At 67.9% G+C, this 12,789-nt stretch overlaps 1 protein-coding gene across 3 annotated transcripts in view; it reads left to right on the forward strand.

The window, feature by feature from the left end:
- Positions 1 to 9,112, forward strand: part of PCBP3 (poly(rC) binding protein 3) — a 246,375-nt gene extending 237,263 nt beyond the window's left edge. For all 3 annotated transcript variants that reach the window (XM_055313452.1, XM_055313455.1, XM_055313454.1), the window contains 4 exons: positions 321 to 380; positions 2,832 to 2,884; positions 7,333 to 7,502; positions 8,371 to 9,112. In XM_055313452.1, the coding sequence (XP_055169427.1) occupies positions 321 to 380; positions 2,832 to 2,884; positions 7,333 to 7,502; positions 8,371 to 8,407 (320 nt within the window). In that variant the 3' untranslated portion in view covers positions 8,408 to 9,112. The remainder of the gene's footprint in view (positions 1 to 320; positions 381 to 2,831; positions 2,885 to 7,332; positions 7,503 to 8,370) is intronic.
- Positions 9,113 to 12,789: the final 3,677 nt, after the last annotated feature.

The following is a 12,789-nucleotide window of genomic DNA, read 5'->3' on the forward strand; positions in this document are numbered from 1 at the left end:
CCGTGCACGGCCCAGGAGCGACACCTGCCCGGGATGGCCGCCGGCCCTGCCCCGGGGAGAACTGAGCTGCGCCAGCCCCCGCCCAGGGCGTGGTGGCCACCGGCACCCCACGTGGCCCCGGGGTGGGGGAGGGCCTTAGGGCGGCGGTGTCTCCCTGGCGACGGCAGGGCATCGCCTCGGCAGCCGTGCAGGTGACCGCTCGCTGGACGCATGGGTCGGCCGTGCATGCGCCAGTCAGATTTTGAGCTTCCCTAGTTGAAGTGACCTTGCTTATCTCCTTGAGGGCAAAACATTAAATCTGTCTCTTCTTTGCTCTCCAGGAGAAAAGCTGCCTTTACACTCCTCCGAAGAAGCTCAAAATCTGATGGGCCAGTCGTCAGGTAAAACGAAGCTCACTGAGCGAGAGAGCGCAGGCCCAGGAGGCCGGGCAGCCGCCCCTGCTGCCCCTGCTCGGGCTCCGGGTCACCGACCGGGCGGGAGGAGGGGTGCGGAGGCCCGACTGCGTGTGCGCGGGGACGTGAGCGCCTCAGTGAGGGGTGGCGGGGGCGGCGGTGCTGTCAGGACGGAGCCCGAGCGCCGGCGCCACGTCCGCACGCACACCTCGCAGCCTCTGCGTCGGCGAGCGGGTCTGCTCCGGGCGCCGTGGGGTGCAGGTCGCAGCCCCGAAGGCCCCGTGGGGTGGGCCAGCGTCTGCTGTGGGCAGCACGCACGTGGGGCCGCGGTACAGGAGGTGCCGTGTGCTTCGGCGGCACACGCTCGGGGCAGGGCGCCGGGCCGGGTTGGTCCCCACCGGCTGGTCCCAGTCAACCCCGGGGCTGGGGCAGGGCAGGCGCGGGTCTGCAGAGCCCGGGACGCCGCGTGTTTGGGGAGTGACGCCACTTGAGAGCTCGTGGAGGGGCGGAGCGGGTTCCACCCCGGTCGGCCAGGGCAGGGGCAGGGGCAGGGGCAGGTGTCCGGCTGCAGGGGAGGGCGGCGGGCAGTGCTTCCACCCGTCAGGGCCTTGCTCTGCGCCCCGGGCTCCCGCTCCGATGCTCCGTGCGCCCCCGAAGGGCCCCATTTCAGCGCAGCCTTTGATCAAGCGAATGCAGAGCGTACAGAATGAAAAGACAAGACGTTCTGATTATGGAAATGGGTGTCAAGCCTCATGACGGCCACAGCCGGTGGTGGTGACAACACGTGTGCCCGTCAGCCCTCTGCACCTCATCGGTGATTTCCTACGATTACCCGGGGCTGGTGGGACCAAGGGCCTGGCTTGCCCGGGACGCAGCCCCCGCCCCGCCAGCCGCCCACCGACCCTGCCACGGCTCCCGCAGCACCTCCGTGGGCCTCAAGGACGCGGCACGTGTGCACATGGCCTCTTTAAGGATGACTTCCCGCCCCAGGGGACCCACAGGGAGAGCACGGGGCACACACACGCACACGTGTCCCGCAGTGGCCGCAGGTGGAGTAGGATGCGTGGTTCCCGGGACAGCGTCACTGATGCTCCCGAAGCAGGTGGGGCTCGCGGGGCGAGGCTGGAGTCCCGCCCGATGTGTGTGGCATCCGCGGCTGGTGAGGGGGACTCCCCGCCAGGGACGTGGTCGTCAGGTGCGGGGGCGCCAGCGGGAAGCAGCTGCGCCCCCGACCCAGCACGTCGCTCTCAGTTCCCTCTTGAAAAGAAGCCTCGTACTTTCCTCCGTGGGTCGGAGTACACCGAGGTGAGCGGACACGGCGCTCGGCCTCCACCCTCCCGAGGCAGCTGCCGAGGTCCTGACGGGACCCACGCAGGACCGAGGACCTCTCCTCCGAGGTCACTCTCTGCGGAATGCGTATGGACGGTCGGACAACCAGGCAGCTGCACCGAAAACGTCTCAATGGGAACAAGATAAAGGACAGAAACCCCGGGTGTGGTTGTGCGAAAGGAAACGGCAGCTCAGGATGGAGGGGTTCGCCCAGCACTTGCCCCTGGCGCCCCCAGCACGGCGGGGCCCGGTGGGGACGCTCCCGGCAGAGGCTGAGGACTGCGGCATGTCTGCTGCTGGGGACACAAGTACAGGAGGAAGACGCAGGGAGAGGGGAAGGAGGGTGGGCGTCCGACTGCGTCTCCCCGGGCCTCTGGGCCTGGGCACAGTGGGCCGAGGGCCAAGGCAGAGGCGGGAACCAGGAGGGGGGACAGGAGGGGGCTCGGGCTCCGGAACATTCTGACGGTACGAGCCAGACTGCGACAGTGGTCCCGTGGGTGGGGGCTGCAGGGTCGGGGCTGTGGGGCCTGCAGTGAGGACGGCGTGTCCACTGTGGGTGGACGAGGAGTCGCGAGGGCGAGGGTGAGGGTGCCCGGATCTGTCGCCCCCGTTGGTAGATCTCGCCCTGCAAGAGGCGGTCTGTGCTCAGAGGGGACACCGTAGACCTGGGAGCCGGGGGCCTGGCGGCCGGGGAGGCCTGTGTCCGCACCGAGCGGGAGCGCGTGGCCTCCCTGCAGGACAGCGCCGTGGGGCCGGGCCGTGGAGTGCGTGGTGCGGGGCCCTTGGCTCTGCCTGGGCGGAGGGCGCGGGGCTCTGCCAGGAAGCCCAGGCCGCACACCCGCGCTGCGCAGGGCCCCCAGGGCCTGGAGGGCGCCCCGAGCCGTGCCTGGCTGCTCAGGAGCGGGATCCCCACGCGCCCAAAGGGAAAGCGCAGAACATCTGCCGGGTTCTGTGTCCCGGCTGTGAGGGGAGCGGGGACGCCAGACCTCGCGTGGCCTGACACCGAGAGCGCACAGGGCGTGTTGCCCCTCGCGTGGGCCACGTGGGTGGGCACCGGGTGCCGTGTGCACAGCCGGCTGCCGCCTGACCTTGTCCCCTTGCTGTACCCAGGTCTGGACGCCAGCCCCCCGGCCAGCACTCACGAGCTCACCATTCCCAATGATGTGAGTATGCCCGAGCCTTCACCCTCCCCGGCCTCACCCTGACCCCCAGCCCCGACCCCCCGGCCCCGACCCCCCAGCCCTGACCCCTCCCCCTGACCCCCGAGCCCTGACCCACCAGCCCCAACCCCCCAGCCCTGACCCCTCACCCTGACCCCCCAGCCCCGACCCCCAGCCCTGACCCCTGACCCCCAGCCCCGACCCCCCAGCCCTGACCCCTCACCCTGACCCCCCAGCCCCGACCCCCAGCCCTAACCCCTGACCCCCAGCCCCAACCCCCCAGCCCTGACCCCACACCCTGATGCCCCAGCCCCGACCCCCAGCCCCGACCCCTGACCCCCAGCCCTGGCCCCTCACCCCTGACCCCCCAGCCCCGACCCCTCACCTTGACCCCCAGCCCTGACCCCCCAGCCCTGACCCCTCACCCCTGATCCCCCAGCCCTGGCCCCTCACCCTAACCCCCCAACCCCAACCCCTCACCCCTGACCTGCCAGCCCCAGTCCCCCAACACCAACCCCTCACCCCTCACCCGACCCCCCAGCCCCCATCCCCCAGCCCTGACCCACCACCCCTGACCCCCCGTGCCAAAGCCCCATGCCCAACCCCTCACCATGATCCCCCAGCCCCAACCCCTCACCCCTGACCTCCAGCCCTTACCCCTCACCCCTGACCCGAGCCCTAACCCCCAGCCCTGACCCCTCACCCCTAACCCCTCACCCCTGATGCCCCAGCCCAGACCCATCACCCCTAACCCCATACCCCAACCCCTCACCCTGACCCCCTACCTGCCCCCTCACCCCTGACCTGCCAGCCCTAATCCCCAGCCCTGACCCCCAGCCCCAATCCCTCACCTGTCACCCCTCACCCTGGACCCACCAGCCCTGACCCCTCACCCCTCACCTCTTAACTTGCCAGCCCCCAAACCCCAGTCCTTACCCCCAGGCCCCAACCCCTCAGCCCTGACCCCCAGCCCCTGGGCCCACCTGGGCCCCCTCCCCTCGCTGCCCACAGTCGGGTACAGTGGCCCTAAGAGGCACGTGATGTCACAGTCCTGGGACACTCGGCAGGAGAGGAGCCAGGGGACCTCAGGGTTCATCAGCAGGCAGGTGCCGAGCTGGCTGGGAAGGCTGCCCCCCGCCCCCCGCCGGCCCCTGAAGAGCAGGTGGGGTCACGTGCTTGCGGGACGCCCCGTGCCCGGAGCCCGCGCCTGATCCTGCCCAGGGCCCACCCAGCTCGCGGCCTCACGGGCCACCCTGCCCAGGCTCAGCCCCACCCGCCCCGTACCCAGAGCGCACGGACTCCGCCAGAGCCCAAGACAGCGGGGCGGGCAGGGGCCGTGTCCGGGGGCGGGGCAGCTGCTCGCCGGGAGGCCGGGACGTCCCGCCCCAGCCTCTTCCTGAGACAGGCACAGGCCTGTGGCTGCGGGGCGGTGGCCGTCCTGTGCGCACAGATGAGCAGGAGGGGGGGGCAGGCATGGGGCCCCTGGTGCCAGCTGCAGGGGATGTGCTCCTGCGTCTCTACGGGAGATGGTTCTGCTCTTGGGAGCTCCCGACACCGTCCCCCACGTCACGATCTTGGCGGGCACACCTCGCCCGTGGGAAAGGCGGGGCCACGCCCTGCCCGGGCTCCTCTGACCAAAACTGCTTCCCTGACGCCGGGCCTGCCTCCCGCACGTGGGATGAGCCCGGAAAACACGAGGAAGAAGATGAGGCTCGTCTGGAGAGTGAGCAGCGGGCCTGCTCCATGCGGCCCCTGGGGCACACGGTGCCACCTTGCACGCCGACCGCCCTGCCAGGCCGCCCCCGGGGCCGTGCGCCCCTCAGGAGGCTGCCCTCAGGATCCCCGGGCTCCGAGCTGGTGCTTCTTGGGGGGAGGACTTGGTGACAGCACGGCAGGGGGCTTTCTCGTACTCACCCGGCCCCAGGGGAGGCGTGTGTGCATCAGACGCGCATCTGCCACGACACCCGTCTGTGCCCCCGGTCAAAGCTGTGCTAAGGGAAGTCTTGTCCACACCTGTGTCGCCAGTGCAGGGCCTTCTGGACGACAGGGCGCATGTGGGAACCCAAACCACGCGTAAGTTCCGCAACACAGCCCCCTGCGGACGTGGCGACAGGACCCAGGCCGGGTCAGGGCCGGCAGCGCGTGTGGGCAGCCTCGGGTGGCATTCCTCGGCTCCCCTGGCCGTGGGTTCTGTGGCTGATGTCACAGTCCCTGTGCCTGCGGCCGCCCCACACTTGGCCCCGGCCCTGGCCCCAACCCCAGAACCACCCAGAGATCTCAGGGCTCCCACAGGCGGCTCCAGGACAAGAGCGGGATAGGTGTGTCCCCACATCCTCTGGGGTGCAGCTGTGAATCCGGCCAAGAGGGGCCACGGCTCTAGAAAGTGTCTCTGTGACTTTCCTCGGGCTCCCCGTGGACGCCCGCGGGGTGAGAGGGGAGAGCTGGGCGAGCGCGGGTCCCCCTGCGGGCAGCAGACCGGTGAGGCCAGGTGCAGGCGCCTCCATGCCCATGGCTGCGGGGCAGGGCTGGGGGGGGCATGACCTCTGCGCCCGCCGGGTCAGAGAGGGAGAGCGTGGACACCCGCCAGCCTTCCTCAGACAGGTTTCCCGGAGGAGACACGAACCGCTTCTGCTGGAGGCTCTCGGCCGGTGACCACTCAGCCAACGCTACTTGCACTGAAGGGGAAGGTTCTGGAAGGGACATTGGGCTGCCAGTGGCCAAGGAAGTGTGAGGATCCTCCGCAGGGCTGGCATCCTCGGGGGGCTCAGCCGGCCCCACGTGCCCCTGCCGTGCCTGGAGGTGGGAGGGCAGCCGTCCAGGGTTCTCCGGCTGGAGGACAAGTCAAGGATGAAGGCAGTGACCATAGCAGTCTCCCTCCCTCACTGACCTCGGGGTCAGGCCCAAGGATTGGGGGGTCGGGGGCGGGCCTCGGAGATGGGGCGGGGCCTAGGAGCTGGGGTGAGGGCGGGCCCTGGGGATGGGGCAGAGCCTAGGAGATGGAGGAGGGCGGGGCCTAGGAGTGGTGGGCGGGGCCTGGGAGATGGGGTGGGGGCGGGGCCCTGGGGGTGGGGCGGGACCTAGGAGATGGAGGGCGGGGCCTAGGAGATGGGGTGAGGGCGGGGCCTAGGAGACGGGTGAGGGCGGGGCCTCGGAGATGGGGTGAGGGTGGGGCCTGGGAGGTAGGGCGGGACCTGGGGATAGGGCGGGGCCTAGGAGATGGAGGAGGGCGGGGCCTGGGGGATGAGGTGGGGGCGGAGCCTAGGAGATGGGGTGGGGGCGGGCCCTGGGGATGGGGCGGGGCCTAGGAGACGGGGTGAGGGCGGGGCCTGGGAGGTAGGGCGGGACCTGGGGATAGGGCGGGGCCTAGGTGATGGAGGGCGGGGTCCTAGGTGATGGGGTGAGGGCGGGGTCCTGGGTAGATGGGGTGAGGGCGGGGCCCTAGGAGTGGGGGCGGGGCCTAGGAGATGGGGAAGGCGGGGCCTGGGGGGATGAGGTGGGGGCTCAGAGCATGGGTGATGGGGGCTGGGAGGCAGGGCCTAGGTGGGGCGGGGCCTGGGGAGATGGGGTGGGGGCGGGGCCTAGGAGGTTTGGCGGGGTCTAGGAGGTGGGGCAGAGCTTCTTAAGAGGTGGGGCGGGCCTGGGAGGTGGGCGGGCCCAGGAGATGCTGGTGGGAGGTGGAGGAAGCTGACACCTGGAGAGGGCTGGTGAGGCAGCTGGGGTAGCCCAGAGGTGGAGGTCGCCCGAAAGCCGGGCCGTCCCGCGTGGGTCCAGGGCGGCTGTAAACGAGCTTCCTTCCTGCCGCCGCCCCGCACGGCCCCAGCGCCGCCTGTAACACGGGGCCGCGTGGACTGAGGGTGGGCACAGGTGCTGGGAGCAGCTTCCCCGCAACCCGGCCTGCTCCGTGCCTGCTGGAGCTGCCCCCCGCGCCCGGCTGTCCGCACACAGCTCGGCGGGCCGTGCCCCTGCCCCCGGGAGCCCTGGCTCCTGTCCTTCTGGCTGCTTGGTTCTTGATGGCTGCCCACTCCGCACGATGGCCCAGAGCGGCCGGGGGTCACACGGTGGGAAGGGAAGGGAACGTCTGACATGTCCTCAGAATTTCACCCAAGTTTGTCAGAAGACAGGGTTTTGGGCGGCAGAGAACTTTAATAAACTCTGGCTTCACACGAACACTCCTCCTTCCTGGGGATGCACCCACCTGCTCCCGTCTCCCAGGTCCCCAAGGGAGCCCAGGCGAGGTGACGCGGCCGGTGCCTTCCCCTTTGGGTCTGGTCAAGACTCATTGCAGAGCCCGGGCGTCTGCAGCCTCACCCCCCGCAGGAAAGCTCCTGGGAGGGCAGAGCTTGGGGTGGGGTGCACACCAGGGCTGCTCTGTGCCCCTCCCGGGCCTCCCCAGGCTCTCCGCTTGGGGTGGGGAGCCCCTCTCTGAGGAAGTCCTCCGTCCTTCCTTCTAGCTAATAGGCTGCATAATTGGACGCCAAGGGACCAAAATCAATGAAATTCGACAGATGTCTGGAGCTCAGATCAAAATCGCCAATGCCACAGAAGGGTCATCGGAGCGCCAGATCACCATCACGGGGACCCCAGCCAACATCAGCCTCGCCCAGTACCTCATCAACGCCAGGTGCGTGCCCCCAGGGCCCCGTCCTTCATGCACTGGTTGAGCAAGACGCTCAGAGGGACTGGCTAGCCATGGCGGGAGCCAGACCGGGCCCATCCTCTCCGGTGGCTTTGCTCCGGGCTAGGTGTGGGGGTGGGGTGTGATGGACTCAGTCTCCACGCAGACTGGGGGCCCCGCACCCCCTCTGCACATTCACCCCTGACCTTTCACCCTGGAGAGTCTGGGGTGGGGACATGGTTACAGCCGTCTGGTTCCCGGAGAGCTGTGGCACCTCGGCCCGGGCCTGCGGTCAGCCTCACCCTTGGGTAACTGGGTCGCGTAGTAGTATCAGGGAACGCGTTACTGGGCCACCCTGCCCTCACGTGCCCCGTGGTTGTAAAGACGCCGCCCCCACCACCCTGAGCCCTGCAGAGCTGCAGACCTGGGAACTGAGTGAGGGTCAGAGGTTACGTCCAGGGCCCGGTGACGCCCTGCAACTTCCCCGGCCAGGGACGTGTTGGAGAACGCAGTGTGACCACACCTGGGGCCAGACCCTCCTCTTTAACTCAGAATATCGAGTCAGGCCCCGGGGAGGCGCCTCCACTCCACCCCATGGGCCACGCAAGGCCGGCCCCTCCCGAAGCAGCTGCTGCAGAATCGGTCGTGGGCCTCTGCGTGCCCAGGTGGTTATTGTCAGGCCCCTGATGCGGTGACAGGGACCCGGTCCCTGGTGGGGCCTCCTCCCTCCGCCCCGCTGTGGTCTCCAGCTCTCGGCCGCACATCTCACAGCCAAGAGGGAGGCGACGCTGAGACGGGGAGGCCCCGCCTCGCTTCTGCTCCCGTTTTACCAGAACACTGTGACCTGTCTCCCCTGTGCCTCTGTGTCTTGCAGGCTGACGTCTGAGGTCACTGGGATGGGTGCGCTCTAATCTGCTGACGGCCTCCACTCCGTGAACCCTGACCTCCACCCGCTCGCACACTCTGTACAGACCGCCCACCCGCCCTTCGTCACAAATATAAATAGAGGTTTTCTTTACTAACGAGAGTTATCTATGCCATAGACATACACGCACCGACAAGGCGGCTCTATATTAGATCTGTGTCAGCTCCAGGCTCTGTCCCCGACACCTCTCGGAATTAATTTATGCTCGTGTGTTCATGCATTGGCATGCAGTGTTAATTATTTCAAATGCTTCGGGGGCGCTCCCATCTGTGACATTTTAGAAGTACCGTCCCTTAGTGTCAGTGTACCTGTTTAAGAATTGGTTTGACCTTTTGACAGCACCTCCCACAAGCCGTCTGTCCTAGACCGCCTAGAACTGTGGCTGCTTTGAGCGGGTCCGCTCCCACCCAGCGCCCCTGCCGACCCCGCTCCCCGAAGCCTCTGTTCGCTCAATCCACATGTCCGCACAGGTCTGCGCGGGGGGCAGGGCGCGCCTGTCCTGGTCCAGGGGGGAGAACAGAGGACAGGGTCCTGGGCCAAGGTGCAGGCGAGGTGGGCGCTGGAGTCCTGAGGTCACCGAGCTGTCGCGTGCGGGGATGCGACGTGGGCCTGCAGGCATCTCCAGCGTGGCGGGCCAGGAAGCGCCTCTGCACCACGTTGCAGTTCAATAAATGTTGTGCGCTGCCCCTCACTGGCTCTGGCTCCTGTCTCTGTCCCCGGCACCAGCGGCCCGTGCACACACGCGCACACGCACACTCACGCGCACGCCCTCCGGTGGCCTCCTGCCCAGAGAAGCGGGTTCTCTCTCACACAGGTTGGGATCTCGTCCCCTCCCCCTTTTTAAATTTAAGTCTGACTTGCAAGGTCCTTCCAGTGCTGCTTTTGCAAAACTTCTACAAGGACAATAATGAAAACGCTGCCTCTGATTAGTAAAACTCAGCCCTCGCTCCACCACCATGTGTGCCCAGCTGGGGCGTGTGCGTGCTGCACCAGCTCCCCGTGCGGCGTGCAGGTGTGCCCACCTCTGCTGCCCCTGAGGGCCCTCTGTGCCTCGGCTGGGCACTGAGCTCTGGGTGGGACACGGCCCCAACCGTGGCTCGCCCCCGACAGGGCAAACCAGAAAGGGCCGGGGCCCCGGGCACGCATCCAGGAGCCCAGGCTGGCTCTCGGCCAGGAACCCGCCCCGTCTGCCCGGTGTGGCCAGGCCGCCCAGCCCAGGGTGGTGCTCAGGGCCCAGGCCCTCCTCCGGGCGCAGGGCAGCGGGTGGCCAGTGGACGGGTTGGATAAGCGTCTCAGAAAGCAAACGATGCCGCGGAAGTAGGACAGAGCCATGGTGGGGAGGGCGTCGGAGTGCGGTGTCCGGGCAGGCAAGGTGAGGCATTCTGGAAAGGCGGGCAGGTGGGAGGCAGGAGCCTGTGCAGGTAAAAAGGGGGGACGAGTGGGGCTGGCTGAGGGCAGAAGGCCGCGGGGACTGGCGGGAGGTGGCGCCCGGGCCGGGAGCGCTGTGTTCTGGAAGGCTCCTGAGGCAGGACTGAGGCTTCCTAAGCGGCCGAAGGGGCTGAGGAGGGTCCAGGCGGGCAGGACGGCGTCGGCCCGGGCTTGGGAAGGTCACTCGCCCTCTGTGGGCGGCAGGGCTGCGCCGGGCAGGAGGGGCCCGCGGGGGGAGGGGACCTGGGCCGACCTGCTGCCCCCCCCCCCCCCCCGGCCTGCCCGCTGTGAGCAGGTGAACCGAGGCTTCAGGAGCCGGGGCGGGCACCTGGGGGCGCGGAGCCTGCGGCGGACAGGCCGGCCAGTGGCTGCAAGGGGCACCCCACGCCCCTCAGCTTGCGTTCAGGGTGGGAGCTGGAGCCCAGCAGCCCCAGGGACTGCGCCCCTTGCACGCCCCGTGCGATCACTCCCGCGTGGCCTCGACGCCCGCCTGTGAGCAAACCTGTGGGCGGGTTTGCCCCGAGAAGTGGGGTCCGGCCGGTGGCCCCAAGGTTCGCAGCCGCGGCCCCTGCGGCCCAGGTGGGTGATGGGTGGGAAGGCGCTGGGGGCGCTGCCCAGGCTGCCCTGCGTCATTACAGGGTCTTGCCCGCCCCAGAAACTTCCAGGCTCCTGGCGGAGCAGGGGTGTGGCGGGAGGCCTCACCTCGCAGCCCTTCCGGGGCCGGAAAAAAAAATTCTTAAAACATACAGAAAATCTGAAAAATTTTATGATGAAAACCCTTGAACCATCCACACCAGGCTCACTTTAGTTCTGCATCTGTCTGTGAATCGCTCCCTCCCCCCCTCCCTCTCTCATCACTTGAAAGGACTTTGTAGGCGCCTGCCCCCTGGGGTGGCTCAGTGGGTTGGCGCTGCCTTCAGCCCAGGTCATGACCCCGGGGTCCCGGATCGAGTCCCACTCGGGCTCCCTGCGTGGAGCCTGCTTCTCCCTCTGCCTGTGTCTCTGCATCTCTCTCTCTTTGTGCCTCATGAATAAATAAATAAAATCTTAAAAAAAAAAGGACTTTGCAGGCCCCCCGACAGCCCCCCCGAACGTGAGTGCCACCCCCCTTTTCTCCCCAGGACAAGCCATGCTGACAGCGCAGAGTTACAGTCACAGCTCAGGAATCTAGACTCACGTGGCCTCCACCGTGAGGCTAACGAAGGCCACCGTCGCCCAGCGGGGTCTCCCGGCCACAGGGTCCTGCCTCCAGTCCCCGACCACATCACAGAAGGACCCTCCCGGGAGAGCATCCCCACGGGGGGTGGGGTCTGTGGAGTCCCTGCAGCCCCGCAACCCGGGAGCCCAGACACGGGCCTCACCCTGATTTCCCCCTCCCCCCGAAGGATGCTGGTTCCACGCACCCCGCCCGGCCTTGCTCGGACTCGCCTGTGGTTTTGCGGTGACTTGTCCCGGATCGCAACTCTCCACTTTTCCTGAATTTGCCCATTTTGCAGGTAAAAGGCCTGATAGACAGTTTTACGTCTGAGGTAGACGTTGCCTGCCTGCACCGGGGCCCCTGGTCGCACGTGGGTCACAGGGCCACAGGGCGAGGCCGGACAGGAGGCGCGTCCTCCACTCCCGCCGCCTGGGCTCCTGGGCTCCTGGGCTCCCGGCGTCTGCGCTGCGCCCGTCGACTGCGTCCTGGGCATGAGGCCCGCACCCGTGGCCCCCGGGACCCCGCATCCTCCCCCCCGGTTCCCGGGCCACGGGGCCACGTGCAGAGCCACAGACACAGGGACGGGCGGCTGTCACTCGCGTGGCCCCAGCGAGACCCTGCAGCCGGGGGTCCGCGTCCAGGGCGACTGTGGCGTCGACGCCCACGGCCACCGGGCGTTTCCAGCCCCGCGGGCCTCCCTCGTGAGAACCTGGGCTTTTGGGCCCAAGCGTTGGGGCCCCGGGGTCCGCGAGCTGCCGCTGCCCACGCCGCCGGGCTGGCTGCTACCGCAGTGCGTGGGGCGGCCCTGCACGCGCTCCAGGCCGCGCGTCCTCCGTGGGGAGGAGGCCCTGACAGCGCTTCGCCGCCTGTCAACCGGTGCCGCGTTTTCATCTTGATGAGTCTTAACTGTTCGTCGTACGTTCTGGACGCAGCTCTCTGGTCGGACCCGGCTCTGCTGCTAGAATTTCCATCTGGTTCTTTTGATGACTTCTTTCCTGGGCCAGCGCCGTCCTGCTCTGACACCCCGGCCGGGCTCCCCCCGCCCACTCCGCGTGCTCACCCTCACCTGCCACCTGCCCGCGGCCTTTCAATCCCCGGGGCTCGGCGACTGCGAGGGACCGGGGCCTCCTGCGAGTGCTGGTGGGCGCTCAGCGACCCCACGACCACGCTCCGCGCGGGCCCCCCCAGCCTCCAGGCCCTCCCCGAGTCTACAGCCCGCGTACACCCGGGGCACCGGCCCGGCTCGGCCCTGAGGTCACCCGGCTCCTGAGCGGACAGGCACCTCGTCACTGCTCCGTAGCCCACGCCTGTGGGCAGAGTCCACACTGCTGGGGTTGGACTTGGGGTTAGGGTTAGGACTAGGATAGGGCTAGGATTAGGGTTAGGGTTGGAATTGGACTTGGGGTTAGGGTTAGGGTTAGGACTAGAATAGGGCTAGGATCAGGGTTAGGGGTGGGGTTTGGGTTGGTGTCGTGGTTTGGTTAGGGTTAGGGTTAGGGTTAGGATAGACCTAATATTAGGGCTGAGGTTGGGGTTGGACTTGGGTTAGGGCTAGGACTAGGATTGGACTAGGATTAGGGTTAGAGGTGGGGTTGGTGTTGGTGTTGTGGTTGGCTTAGGGTTACGGTTAGGATGGGGCTAGGATTAGGGTTGGGGTTGGGGTTGGCCTTGAGGTTAGGGTTAGTTCTAGGATTGGGCTAGGATTAGGGTTAGGGGTGGGGTTCGGGTTGGTGTCGTGGTTC

Source organism: Nyctereutes procyonoides, unplaced genomic scaffold (genome assembly GCF_905146905.1).
Source record: "Nyctereutes procyonoides isolate TBG_1078 unplaced genomic scaffold, NYPRO_anot_genome, whole genome shotgun sequence".
Lineage (NCBI taxonomy): Eukaryota > Metazoa > Chordata > Mammalia > Carnivora > Canidae > Nyctereutes > Nyctereutes procyonoides.